This window comes from Pygoscelis adeliae, unplaced genomic scaffold, assembly GCF_000699105.1.
Source record: "Pygoscelis adeliae isolate BGI_AS28 unplaced genomic scaffold, ASM69910v1 Scaffold71, whole genome shotgun sequence".
Taxonomy (NCBI): Eukaryota; Metazoa; Chordata; class Aves; order Sphenisciformes; family Spheniscidae; genus Pygoscelis; species Pygoscelis adeliae.
The window spans coordinates 129,333-144,761 of NW_008824356.1; the positions used below are offsets into that span (position 1 = coordinate 129,333).

The 15,429-nt window shown below is 36.6% G+C and overlaps 1 protein-coding gene across 1 annotated transcript in view; it reads right to left on the reverse strand.

Annotated features, from left to right (window-relative positions):
* The window catches only part of PRKD1 (protein kinase D1), a 74,392-nt gene that overhangs the window by 43,451 nt on the left and 15,512 nt on the right, over nucleotides 1-15,429 (reverse strand). The window contains 2 exon segments of the mRNA XM_009319339.1: nucleotides 6,016-6,176; nucleotides 6,912-7,043. Of these exon segments, the coding sequence (XP_009317614.1) occupies nucleotides 6,016-6,176; nucleotides 6,912-7,043 (293 nt within the window).

Sequence of the window (15,429 nt, forward strand, 5' to 3'; positions counted from 1 at the left end):
GGCCGTCTACAACTCAAGACAATTCCCTCCCAGTGACTCTACTGTCCTAGTTCTGCAAAATCACTCTTCTGTATATAGCTGAGAAGCCTCAAGCCAGCTCTGCTTGAGCAAATATATATAACAAATCTACAGAGGCAGACAACACCTGGTGCTTTGTATTCTGTAAGTGATACATAAATAGTCTTTAAATTTAAATAATTCCTCATTCTCCCTCAAAAAGCAAAGATAATACATAAATAACTCTGTAATATTCTACCAAAGGTCTTGGGAGTCTGGGGAGGTCCCTGCTGACTGGAAGCTAGCCAATGTTATTCCAATCTACAAAAAAGGCATGAGGGAAGACCCAGGGAACTACAGTCCTGTTAGTCTAACCTCAGTTCCTGGAAAAATTATGGAAAAGATTATACTGCATACTATGGAAAGGCATTTAAAGAATAATGCAATCATCAGGCACAGTCAACATGGGTTCACAAAAGGACAGTCCTGTTTAACTAATTAGGTATCTTTCTACGATAAGGTCACCTGCCTAGTGGATGAAGGGAAGGCGGTAGATGTAGTTTTTCTGGATTTTAGTAAGGCTTTTGATACTGTCCTTCACAGCATCCTTCTGGACGAGTTGTCTGACTGTGAGATGAGCGGGTTTATGGTGTGCTGGGTAAAGAACTGGCTGAACAGCAGGGCTCAAAGGGTTGTAGTGAATGGGGCTACATCTGGCTGGCGACCAGTCACCAGCGGTGTTCCTCAGGGTTCAATTCTAGAGCCAGTCCTGTTCAATCAACGGTCTGGATGCAGGAGTTGAATGCACCATTAGGAAGTTCGCTGATGATACCAAACTGGGAGGTGCTTGTTGACTCTCCTGAGGGATAAGATGCCTTGCAGAGGGATCTAGATAGATTGGAGCATTGTGCCATGATTAATGGGATGAAATTTAACAAGTCAAAATGCAAGATTCTGCACCTAGGACAGAGTAATGCCAGGCACAAGTATAAATTGGGAGAGGAGTGGCTGGAGAGCAGCCCTGCAGAAAGGGATCTGGGGGTGCTGGTCGACAGCAGGCTCAGTATGAGTCAGCAGCGTGCCCTGGCAGCCTAGAAGGCAAACCGCATCCTGGGGTGCATCCAACACAGTACAACCAGCCAGTCAAAAGAGGTGATTATCCCACTGTATTTAGCATTGGTGTGGCCTCACCTTGAATACTGTGTGCAGTTCTGGGCCCCGCAATTTAAGAAGGATTTGAAGGTCCTTGAATGCATCCAGAGGAGGTCAACAAAGCTGGTGAAAGGGCTGGAAGGCATATCCTATGAGGAGCTGCTAAGGACTTTGGGCTTGTCTAGTTTGGAGAAAAGGAGGCTGAGGGGCGACCTCATTGCTGTCTACAGCTTCCTGGGGAGGAGAAGTGGAAGAGGGAGGCGCCGATTTCTTCTCCCCAGGATCCAGTGATAGGACACGTGGGAACAGTTCAAAGCTCCTCCAGGGGAGGTTTAGACCGGACATTTCTTTACCGAGAGGGTGGTCAAACACTGGAACAGGCTTCCTAGAGAGGTGGTCGATGTCCCATGCCTGTCAGTGTTTAAGAGGCATTTGGACAATGCCCTTAATAACATGCTTTAACTTGGTCAGCCCTGAATTAGTCAGGCAGTTGGACTAGATGATTGTTGTAGGTCTCTTCCAACTGAAATAGTCTATTCTAGTCTATTCCATTCCATTCCACTCCACTTACCTGTGCCCTGTAAGACACATCATTCCTCTTTTAAATGCAAAGCTCAGCTAGGCTTTTTCTGAGAAATCACTGCCAATGTGTCTAAAAAATTACCTTAACACATCAACATTCATCGCTTCTAGAAGAATGACTAAAACTTACCAAAATAATGGAAACATATATAAAAATAAAGAGAAATAAAATGCTGTTGTGTCACATAAATATATTTTAAATTAAAAACATAGATGGTTAACATACTTTGTCTTTTTATAAAAGAAACACAATTTTGTTTTTCCTCCAAATACCTTTATCTTTTTTCATTACTACTTTTAATTACTGTTAATTTAGGGTAATCCATCACCATCTGGATTGCTGGATTTACCATTTTTCAGATAGCACATACTTAGAATAAAATTCTCTTGGATATTACAAAAATCTTATCCTATATATGCTTGTTTGTATTGTTTTATGGGTATTTTGTGGAGTTGTACTTCTGGGGCACGCTATGATACTCAGGCACACTACAATAAGAATATATGTGTTTTAGGAAGAAATGAATTTATTTCTTTCAAAAAGATAGATGTTTTGCCATGATAATCTTCACTTCAGCATAACAAAATATTCCTCAGATTAACTACGTAGTATTTCTAAAAAGAAAAACATTTGCAAAGCCTGCTCTTCTCTGGCTGCATCTCAAATACATGCTGCATAGTTTCAAAACCTTTTGAAACTTTAAACATGAAACAAACCTCTTTGGAAAATCCATATTGAAAGCCAAAGAGGACAACTTTTGAAATGAAGTACCCATTAAAAAAAAAAAATTGTTTTCTCATTAAGATAGACTTGATACTCTTTTTGTATATAGCTGTTACTTTGTTGTACACTGTTCATGTTTATTTCCACAGAAATATAGAATCCTGACTGGTTTTTTTCAATGCAACCATATTCTGGAAAAAAGCTCCTACAACTGCATTATGGTATTAGAAGTTCATTGCTGGTGAGCACTTAAAGGTCAGGTTTGTTCAGCTTAAAATAAAATGTTTATTGTCTACGTTACTCCAGCAAATTCCCAGTGTTCTGAAAGTGAAGTTAAACTTTTCCTCCCATGTGTTACTACCAGTAAAAAAGTGCTACAGTCCAACCAAATGATCTCTATTATACCTAAGAAATTAAAATGCCACTTTTGTATCAAAATATTTTAATGTTAGCTAATTTTACTGTTTAATATAAGAATTATGACCTTCACTTTGGAATCTGGACTTCTGAGTTTTGCACTGGTTATACTCTTTCCAAAAGAAAAAATAAATGCTTTTGAATTCTAAAGATCATAAAATACTAATCTGATTAAATTCCTGCATTTCTTCACATTGACACTGACAATCATAAAAGAGGATGTTCCTGATAGTATGATAGGAAGTAGAGCAAATTCAGTACATACCTCATAGCCAGGGCTGACAGGAGACTGAGACAGGAGGTTGGAAAGAAGAAAAACAGAACAAAGAAATAAGGGGGGGAAAAAGACAGAAAATAATGTTACTTTAGAAGAAAGCATGAATGTGTGATTATTTTATACTTTCATTCTACGTTACAGAATAGAATGCAAAAGAATTGCATTTGAGCTATGGCAGGTAAAAATTTGGGTTACATAGCATCCTCCTAGTTCTACATGTTTTTAGCATTCCTGTTTGATGAGTTTTACACTACTAAGTTAAGAATCAAAAAAAGGATATTGCCCAGATTTTACTCTTTGGGGATGGATTTTTAAAGCTGTATTAAAGCATGTATTTTAAAGCTACATTACAAATGTAGCTCCCGGTCAATTTTCAGCTCAAATTAAATGCTTTATTGGCCAATGAAAATATTTATACCCAAACTGAAACTGTGTCTGTGTGTGGTGGTTCCCTATGAAAGGATAATTAAAGTACCCTTTGCAGGATTTCACATTATCCTATCTCAAAGATTTTTCAAATGCCACAATTTCATAAGTTAGAATTTAACTTCTTCACTTCATAAGTAGCATTTTTCCAGAAGCCAGACTTACAAGCTAAATTTAACACTGTGAGCTAAAGTTGGCTTCTTTCTGGTTCACACAACATCGTCAAAAAGGTTCTGAAATCATAACTTAGTTAATAATTCCATCTACGAAAGGTCTCCAGTAACTCCTTCTGTCTCAACTGCTCTGAATCTACGTAGTAAATAGCGGTAAAAAAACCCATTTATTTTAGTCCTATTTAAAGAATTGACAGATATCTGATTGAATTCAGTGGTCCCAAACAGAAGTTACATTTTGTTACCAGTGATTCAAATGCCACACCAATACTAATAACAAATTATACAATTTTGTGAACAAGGACGATATTCCTTAGTATATTCACACAGACTGTAGAAAAATGAAACACATTCCAAAGTGCATGCTTTGATTGGCACCACAGTGTAAACCGCCATAAAACTTATCTCACAAGTACTGCAGCAGAATGGAGTCCAAAGGACAGATCTGATACAGGAGAACTGACAAAGCTTATGCACACTTAAAAAAAAAGGAAAAAAAATTGAAACACATTCAATGCAAAAAAAACAAAACAAAAGACATATAGAAGCCATATGTGAGAGCACTTCTGAAAATCTGGTAAATGATACCATGATTTCCTGAAATAACGGTGAAATCGGAAAGCTATTTCATTTCTCTAGGCTAATGCCCATCCCCATACCTCCTGTAAACACATATTCTTTGTGCATGCACATGTGTGTGCACGTGTGATGTTCTGAATCATCAGTGTGGATACACTGATGATTACAAGCTCTTAGAGAAGTATAGCCTGCAATATATATGAAACTTACTATATTTCTTCACTGGCAATTTTAATATTTTCAACAGTTTTAAAATAAGTAGCTTTGCAAAACAGGTATTTCACATCAGAATGTATCAGCAAACAACAGAGTCATATAATTAAAAATGTTTTCAATTTGAAATTTTTTGCTATCTTGTAACTTTAGAGTGCAGTTAATATTTATAGAAAGTATACCAGGACGCTCACTCATACAATTTTTTAACCCAAATTCCAGAAACAATTCAGAATTAGGGCCAGCCTTCCTCAAAATTTTCTGGCTTGGTCTGAATAAGTCAGCATTTCTGACACAACCTACTAAGAATTATGAATAATCTATAAAGATTTCTTGCTGCAGTTTTTGCAGAACTTAAGCACCTTACTCATTTATGCAGCTTTTCAATTAAAAATACAGATTCATAATGTTAACCTTAATTTCCAAGTAGCTTTAGGCTAATGATAATCAGTAGCATAAGTACATAATTATGGTTCGTAGATGGTACTGCATATAACACCAGGTCTACATCATTTGCAATAGTGTCCTTTTAGTATGTCAAGTTTAATAAGTTTAATATTCTAATTGAGAGGAAAACATGATAATTGTTGTGTGTACTTATAAATTCTTTCCCCTCTTTTAAACCTTAGGTTTTCAAAACTTTCACTTAGGAGTGGATTCATTTACACACAGTGTAAATTCTTAACTATTCAAGTATATTATGACCATGAGTGTTAAAAGGAACAAATATGCCAAAGATAAAAAATACGTATCATTCTAATTTACTCCAGTCATTGCATTTTTTTCTCAGAAGAGTTGTTTTCATGATGGAAAACTACAATAATAATGCCAATACAAGTATACCATATATTTACATGTGCCTGTGTGTATACTGTACATCTACATATACAACAACACATATATATAAACAGATATATACATACATTCACCACAAAGATCTGTTTAAGGAAATAATGGAGATTTCTCCTACTTTCTTCTGAACACTTAGAAATATGCTAAATACACAGGCTCCAACTAATTAACTGTAGTCTTGACTGTTACACATACTCCGTTTGATACGGTGGTTTTTGGGTCACAGTGTTCTCCTGAGGCAAATCTTTCCTATATCATAAACCAATGGATATAATGGTCTGATACAGAAGAAATTCAACATCTAGTTCCAGAGAAGACATCCTCCAAGATGCAACTACTCACATTAGCATGGGTGGCAGTTTCAGACCTTCAAAATAACCTAATTCTTGCCAAAGGGAGGAGACTACTGGGAGTATCAGAAGTGCCACATACCTTAAACCCACATACCTTAAGCTGGTGACCTCCCTGTTACGTCAAGATGCCTTTTCTCACAGCAACGCTTTATAATTTACGTACCACCCTCCTCTGTAGTCTATAACAGGCAAAACCAGATCCTATAGCACTAAATGTCATTGTTTCTTAGCAGCAACACCCATGGCCTCTATAGCTACGGAATCCCATACCAGAAGGGCTTCATCTGGCACGCTGGGCGAGGGTTCTGCAGAAACTGTCCGAATGGTGCTGAGTCCTGTTAGGGAAACGTTTGACAGGCGCCTTTTCCGTACGCCACTGCAGTTGTTAGGGATTTTAAACGCGCATCTCTTATGGTAATTTAGACCACATCCTGAAAAGAGAAGTTTAAAACCATCCAATTACGGTTTATTACTGGAAAAAGCAAAGAACTTTTTTTTTTTTTTTTTTTAAAACAAGGGTTCAAAAACACCACCCTTATTTTTGATTAAACTTTTTTCCTCTAGTCTGCTGGTTTAGTTCCTATATTCTACAATTTTTTAGAGAGATAATGTTATCAGCTCTGAACAATTATATCTATATCTAGTGTTTTTTCTTTGATATTTCAAAAATCAGTGGTCTCAAAGTGCAAAAAATTTCTGTGATCTGCATTTGGGAGGTAAGGAAGTCTTTCACTGGAAATGGTATATTCCATTGGATACAGTCTACCAGGAGTCAAATAGTTGTGGCAAAAAGAAAGGATAGCTATTATAACCTCATATGGACCGACAGTAATTTTAATTAAATGATCTGAATTAACGTGATATAGAATTAGATACAGCCTCAGGCTCATAAGGGAAGTGTAAGACAGAAAACCTTTTCTTAAAAATACATATAGAACAATTTGTTTGCAGTTCAGGTTACAGAGCCATATCTAGGAGGCCTCAGAGCAGTCAAAGGGATTAGTTCCTTAAACAGTTAATTAGTTTAATAGCTCTTACTGTCTCTACCTACTATATTTTTTTTTCTGATGCCTAACCAATTTAAAAGCAGCTTCAGAGACAGCATGCATAAGTGGAATGGATGGGTCTCATCCTGAGACTGAAAATCACACCTCACTGCAGCTTACCTTCACATTTGAGTCCCTGACGCACCAGCCCCCACAGCATTTCTCCACAATGGTCACAGAAGGCTGGTGCTCGATACGAATGAACAAAAAGAGCATGGGGCCGGATTTGAAAGTCTTCAAATGTAGCAGAAGCTGTAACAACAAGACCATTCCGAAAATGAGTAAAATTAGTCACATAACTAATATGCTTCATTTATGTTCTACTTCATCATGGAACAAAGCAAAACACCTTTTGGTCGCTATGATGATGAGCTTTGAATTTTGCATTGGTCGTTATACTATATTTTGAAGATAACAAGATTGATGATATACCATCAACCAATGGTATATCATATATCATATACAATGACCACTGAAAAAATAATAAAGCTGCTTTTACTAACTTGCAGCAATAACTTCTCTGATAATATTTTTCAAAAAAAACACAGGAGGATAATAGCATATCAAATATTTATCAGAAACTGGCAGAGTTCAATCAAATGTTGGAAATTTTTCAACATACTCTTTTACAGTCTGTAAAGGTCTGCATACATAAGATAAACTGAATACATCCAGTAAAACTTTTTTTTTTTCCTAAGACAAGTAAAGGAAAATGTATCAAAAATGGGCCATTTCAGCTAACCATTTGGCATATCTTATTCAGCAGCCTGTGTTGATATTGGTGAACTATTCACTCAAGTTGACAATATACATCAGACTAAAAAGAAAACATGTAATTATACACCCAATCATCAACAAAGACAAAAACCTTGCAGAGCAGTCTGGAAGACTGTGGTACATTTCCTGAAGTACCAATCCTTTCAAAGTGATGTGGGCTTGCAACTAGCGTAACAATTGCAAAAGTTGCAGGGGCAAGTTAAAGACACTAGTGTAAACTATAAAAATAAACAATGACAGTGTTTTAAGAACTGTTTAGTATACAGAGGTAGCCAGTACCACAATACTTTTAAAAATATACTTTAATGAAGTATTTTCTTTTTCTTATTAAATATGTTAAACATATATCAGATAGTCCAATGAAAAATAATCTCTGTCAAATGTTGTGAAACATTAAGCACATATGTAAGCATTTGATCTCATTCAGACTGGCATTTAAACAGGTGATTTAAGTGCATGTTTACTCTTCACAGATATCAGTATGAATGAACCAGGTATGTAGCCAACTAATAGAAATGTTTTGTCTCTCAACAGAAATACATTCCTGATTTGCAATTGAGAGAGAGAAAAAAAAATTTAAATGGTTCAGTTCAAATGAATTCCTGAAAGATCCAAACATCCATAGTCCCTGGCTTGTTCCTTGTGTATTAATGAAAAAAGGACCAAAAATCTGCATACCAATCAAGAAAAGGTTTTTAACTAATTAGAGCAGAGTACCAATAAAGACCTATGCCTGGACTCAGTTCCTTCTGTGCACAGAACTTCTAACTCTTAGGAAAAACTTCTCCAAAAAAACCCATGTTTCTAGTCTCAACCAATATCCAGTCTAGGGATCTTTTAACAGAGGTGTTTGGAATACCATCACAAAAGTAGGATCCAATTACTCCAATGATATCAAACCTTCTTTTTTTATTTTTATTAAAACAACCAAATCACCTAACAGTTTGTTTAATTCAGGATTTCATTTTCTTTTTCAAGAATTATTCTGTTCCTAGTTTTCATAATAACCCATGTTAAAAAACTTAATTCATAAAATTAGGACTTCATAAAACAGTCCAACATGTTAGAACATCCCAAATCTGAAATAAAATAGTTTTATATTTATTTTATATTTATATTTATTTAACAATGTTAGGGCAGCCATTTTTTTCAGCCTCAAGGGCTTCCAAATTCATAAGGGTACTTGTTCAAGTATGTTGTTTTTCTATTTTTTTTTCCAGACTACAGCAGTCAAGTTCACTACTGTTAAGGCAATGCTCACTCTGTAACGGTAATGCTGTCCTTGGTATACTAGAAAACACAACTCATCAGAACGCATTTTAGATGTTGAACAGAATTCTTGTGATTTTACTTTGTCTAGGATTTAAAGTCAGCCATCTTTTCTGTGCATATAGCCAGATGTTTTTCTGCAGTTCCAACCGAATCAAAGAATATGTTGGAAGGATCAAGCACTCAAACTTTAAAATATATTTTAATGTTATTTAAAATATAAAAATATGTATTTATTCTTCACTTGTACAAACAGAACAAAATACAGGCGTATTAACTTCCCTATTTAATTTCGTATTGAAGATATATCATAGGAACTAGGACAACACCTCCCCAGCAGATCATTGATTTGTGGAGTTCGAGAAGGATTCATTTTTCTGGGCCTCTGTATCACCAGCATGCAGCCACCAGGAGGAAAAGGTGCCACAGTCAGGCAACAGACACCTCTGTGGTCCTACCACATATGGATACCAATTGAGCTATGATAGCTACGATAGCCCAGCAGCTGGATGAGGCAAGTTATAGATGAAAATCATACTGAACCTAAAGAAAAAGTGGACTGAAGAAGGAGGAGCAAGGAAAACACTTTCAGGAGTTCACAGACATGCTGTAACCTCTCTGCATAGAAAATACAGGCTAGCATCTATGCTGGTCAGCCTACAGGGTAGAAGATTTGATTCTCCACTGTTGTCTCATATGGAAGCAGCTGACAGGGATATTTTCTGTCATCTGTTCTCCTAGAGACTACCAAGGACTCATTCTGGACCTTGGTAATTCACACGTTCCTCTCCTCTCCTCCTGCCTGGTATATGAAACTGTGATATAGATGTGAAGACATGGTCTTCAGCATTTTGGAAACTCCAGCCATACGGCATGCTACAACATACCTCCTCAGCAATGCAGACCGCTATAAACACATCACTAAGCCTTTGAATCTCTCTACTTGTTTCCTTCAGGGTTCCAGTCCAACTTCAGAGCCTCAGCCCTTCTGTTCAGGACTTTTGATTCTGGATTTTGCACAGCACATCTACCTACAGCTTTCTGAAAAATTTTGCGACCAATGTCTCCACTTCTTCGCATAACAATATGATCATGGAAAAGCTATGTATCTGGGAGCTTTCTCAAGGATAAGCACCAAAACTGGAACACCATGCCCCATCAGCTTCCAACAGAACTGCAATGTACACTTCTTTGCTATTATATCTCTAGTTTAAATTTGCACATAACAAATATATAACCAAAAAGCTTACTAAAACAAGACACTCAGTGAGCATGCATTTCTCCCCAAGGGAGAAGACAAGAAAGACCCTACTGTAAGACCCTCAGACACGATAGCCATGGATTTCGATAACATATATGTGAATTTTAGAGATGCAAACTTTTTGTTTATAAAAATACTTTCCTGAGGTTGTTTCTAAAAGCATACAAGTAATAATCAAAGCACTATTAAAACAAGAGTGATGTGTAAAATAAAAATAATGTAAGACTCAATCTAGCAAAGATTTTAAGTATGTATGTAAGTTTATGCCTATTTCCTTGAGCACCTGGTTTTCAAAATAGTATGAACAGTGCAATAAAAACACAACTAAGCTTAGAAAAAGCAGTAACTTCAATTTAGCTTAATAATTTAGATAATGGATTAAAAATGTTTTAATATATCTTTATATTAAAAAGCTAGTTTTTGTGAAAAGTAAATATCAATGTCTCTGTAGAAGCAAATCTGAAATTAAGACCTCCCACAAGCAGTTTTGCCTTAGGGATTTGATCATTTGGCTCTCTCCCTGTGTCCTGCATTCAATTCCATCTGAAGCTGTTAAGTGGATGGAAAGTATTTTGTTGTTGAGTGTCATTCTCTCAACTCTATTTTTGTTGTACTGGTCTCTTCCCCGTGCCTCTCCCCCTCCCCCCCCCTTCACAATTGGTGAAGAAATAATTTATATCCTTTCCATTAAAGGTGTAACTGAACCTTCCGGTCTCCCTGCAAATTAATTAATGGGTTATCATGGCTCATGCTCTTGTAATAAAAAATGTTTCTACTCCCAAGGCAAAAAAAGTAATTTAGAAAGAACTTTATTGTATCTTTTGTTTAGTTCACATTACAAATATATGTGATACTAAATAAATATCACACTTAGCAGTAATAATATTAATGTGATTTTAGGGAGGCAGAAATCAAATGTAAGGAAACCTTCTGAAGTACTTAACTTGAAGTTGTTGTACCAGTTATTATAAACACACATGCAGTATTATATATTTAGTTTTTTTCCTTTAAATGTCCTTAAAATTTCTTGTAGAGTACACATTGCAAAACAGAGATGATCAATTTTCAAAGAAACTGCCTTTCAATGGAAGCTTAAATTTTGCCTAAGTGTTTAACTGATTACTCAATTAACATTGGGATATTTTTCTTGACAGAAAAGTAAATTGCCTGTGCTGAATTACGGCTGGATTTAAATAGCTCTGCAGCAGGTTAGGCTATCATTTTCATGGTGAACTCCCCTCCTGTATCTGCTACAACACTAAGTATGTATTGGAGTTAAAACTCAACAGGGATGAGTTGACTGGCAAAACTGTTCACCTACCATGAACTGAGAACACCTGAACTATATTTCTGTGATGATAAGGGAGCAGGAGCTAGTAATGAAGGGTCCATCTGAACTGAAGGGTCCTGAAAGTGATGTTTAGAAGATCCACAAACCAAAGACAAAGCATGGAAAGCAGGAAACTGTTTCAGGGAACAGTGAAGGATTGTTAGGTCCTACCTTTGTATCAAGTTTTGGGGCTGGGATCCAAGGGAGTGTAGACCAGCATCCCAACAAATCAATACTAGAGGACTTCACAAGAAATTGAACTTAAAAACAAACTACTAGATGAGGAACACCAATCTGCTGGTTGAAAAGGTAACTAAGGCGATTTCTAGGATGCTTCCAGCATTATCAAAAAAAGATACCAATGGTAAAGATAAGCAGTGATAAATACCGTTCTTATTCTACATTTCAACCCTCCTGGCTGAGTAACTGGAACTTATCATACCATTTTAAATAATGATATATTTAAAAAGTCATATCATTTATACTGACATGATAAATATTCAAAAATAAAAGGCAGGGAGGAAAAATGCATTCTATTTTAAGAAAGATTTTTTTTAAGAAAGTTTTAAATGTGGCAAGCACTGCAGAATACAGTAATAAGAATACAAAACATCATTCTTTCTCCTTCTTTTGAAACTGTTTTGGCAGTGTTCCACTATGTTGAAAGGCATGGAAGTGTTTTGGGTTTTAATTTTTAAGGTAAAAATAGTGTTTTTCTAGGCTTCAGATTTACGTGTTCTCATGAGGCTCTGCAGACAGCATTCTGTTTTCTTGTCTCATGAAATGATGTTATTTCAGACCACTATTCACTGAAACTGGAGTGTCATTAGAACTTGATCTGGAAGAACTATGTTAGCCAGCAAGTTACACAAATCTTTAATCTGTATAAACATGGATAATTAATATTTCTTGTTCTGCCATCTGTATGGCATAGTTGACTTTCTATAGCTAAACCTAGGACAACTTACATTTTCAGAGCATACAATTCCAGAAGCAGCCGTATATGAATTAGTTTCTTCTTTTAAACTTTGTCTATCATCATGCAATTTGTTACTTTTTAAAATTACATGTCTAGAAAGGCTTTCATACAGCCACTAACAATCAAAGTTTTAACTTTCAGAATACTACTGTGTTATTGACTGACAAAATAAAAGCCCTGCTGATGAAGGGAAAGATATGTATATTTTTTTCAAATTAAATGGAGACCTTTCTTATTAACAAAAAAGCTTTTGTAATGTCAGGCTATACTTCTGCTTTGACAGAGCACTGATGCTGCGAAGGCAACTTTCTGCCTGTAGGTAAAATTGTGCAGTAAAAAAAAGAAGGGGTTCCAAATATGCCCACAACCATATCCTGAAAAACTTACTACTCTGCAGAAAAGTTTGCAATGTTATGTTCTTAATATGATACTGTTACACTGGTAACTCTCAGGCTAACTTGTCATCATCTATTTAAGCATTCCTAGTATCACCAAAACACAGACATTGAAACTACAACAGTTTTGACAAGACTATTTCATCAAGTCTGTTAATGACTTGGCTATTAATGTCTAGTACTCCTTGTTCTGGGCTCAGGAGCAGATCTATCATTCAGCACGGCTGGAAATGAGAACAAGAAGCCACTGCAACTTACAGAAGCAAGGTCCTGCTTTCAGAAAGAGGAAAACGATTTACTGAGTTCCAAGTCCAAAAAGGCTTTGAACTATTAGCAGAGGTGAGATCCTGCTATTATGAGCAACAGAGCTTCATGTAATGGGAGCTGTCATCTAGCATTCACGCCTCTCATAGCATAAGAAACCATCAACCACATGATTAGCAGTATCTTGCAGCTATGAAAAGCAGACACTCTCCTGCTACCTTCTCCCATTTGGAATGCCTTTAAGAGTAATGTATCCCATTGACTTCCCACAGGCACTCGTAACCGAGTCCTTCCCTACAAGAACTGCTGGCATTCACCACTTAAAAAATAAATATAACATACCATTCAAACCATTATACACTATTCTACTTCACGCACTGATTAAACCATAACAATTAATGACTGTATATACAATTTCACTGGGCTAAGAGAAAGGAAAGCATTTTATTCTTTTCGCTATTCCATCCTGGCAATCAAAGACAGTCTGAGTTTTCAGAGTCCCATCAAGTCAGCAGAGCTAGAACAGTTCATACAAGCCAAAGATTTGATCTCTGATCTCCATCTTGAAATCTGATTTAAAAATTAAACTGAGATTATCGGCACCCTAATACATAATAGAAATTACAACTTCCTAAAATCTAGACATGTACAGATTTATAATCACTCTGTTTCTTCATTTGTTCTGCTCTGAAATAAGGAAACTTGGATATGGAAAATTTGGATCTAATGAGCTTTCTGGATATGTACGTGTGAGTACTTCAGCACTCTAAGTTTTACATGCAGGAAAATCTTTCTAATCCAATAAGTTTTGTTTTCTTTACCTATTATTGCTTTATCCCAATGTTTTACATGCAAAATAGCTTAAATTATGAATGCTAACAGTTGGCAGGTAATTGGCTGTAGGAGGCAGGGATGGAGGGGGAGATAAATTTTCAGAATCGAATTTTGAGCTCTCAAGCAGAAGCCTGCTACTTGCTAACTGCAACTGGTACAGGCTAGTTGCAAATTTTTATAACACCCAGATTAAGCAAAAGTGGCATGCCCTCAGTCCTCCAGTGTTAGAGAGATAGGAAACTGAATCACGAACTACAAGGCTGATCACATGTTGTGCTTCTGCACATAGACTATTTGGATTGGAAACATCGTGAGCTTGGGAGTCTAGAAAGAAGAGGAGGTAGAAAAGAAAGGTCCCCAAAAAGAAGCAGTCATCTCAGAAAGAATAAGGGGGGCTGGAAAGATGAAGATCCTGCTTAGAGGTAACATGCTGGAAGCGGGGGAAGACCCTAGAGATCAGGGCGATGGAGGCCAGGGGACATCCACGCATTTTGGTCGATGATGCCCATGACTGGCAGCTGTAAGCAGCGGCCCAGCAGGAAGGAACATGACTTTGTGCCCAGCCTTCCCTGGCTAGCAGCTACCTCCTTACTGGGAGGGGCAGTGGGGAGCTAGTGAATGTAAGGCTGGGAAGGGAGCAAATGAGCCAGCGTGGGAGGCATTTGAGTAAAGTAAAAGCTCTGGTCTCCTTGGTTCTTAAATAAACTCCAGTATCCAGATTCACTATGGGTTGTTTTTACATTGTCTCACCCGTGATGCGAGATTTAAGCAATAAACTGTAGGAGATAATAAACCATTTGCAATAATTTGTCCAGTGCTAGCTCAGACTTTTATGGAGATTTTTAATAAAAGATTAACATTTATGAGTCAACATGCTTGATTCATCTGTACATTCTGAATTTTTAAAGTTCAATTTTAACGTACTTCTATTTGAGAATGATTCCACAGTTTCAAACCTACAGCACAATAGGTGTTATATTCATTTGAAATCCCAGCACAGAATCCTTTCTTCATGAATTCACCCATTTTTCACCCAAGTGGGAAAAACAGCGATACCTCAGTTCACAGATTCAGGCCCTGTTAATCATAAAATTACAGTGCAGAGGTATTAATTTAGCATAGGAAAACAAAATTAAATACTCCTCAAGTTTACTGGAGCTATTGATGCAGTGTTCAGAATTAACTCTGACTACTGGCAATAAGGAGCAGCTCCAAATTAAAACTAAAGCCCTTGCTCCTTTTCTGTGCTCGCACTGATCTAAATTAATATCATAAAGTAAACACTACGAGTCTTTCACATCCTTATGTCCTCTGACTTGTAAGTTCTTCACAGTTCTTTTCCAAGGCTTCTGAAAAAAAATCAAGTGATGGATTACATGGTCACTGGTGGAATTATACATCTCAAAAAGAAGAGGTGCTTGAAAAGAATTAGTAGCGCTTGTAAAACTTATCTAATTCCTTCAAATTTATTTCATAAAAGATTAAGAAAATGGTTTGTTATATGGTGAATAAATGCTAATGGCTAAAAG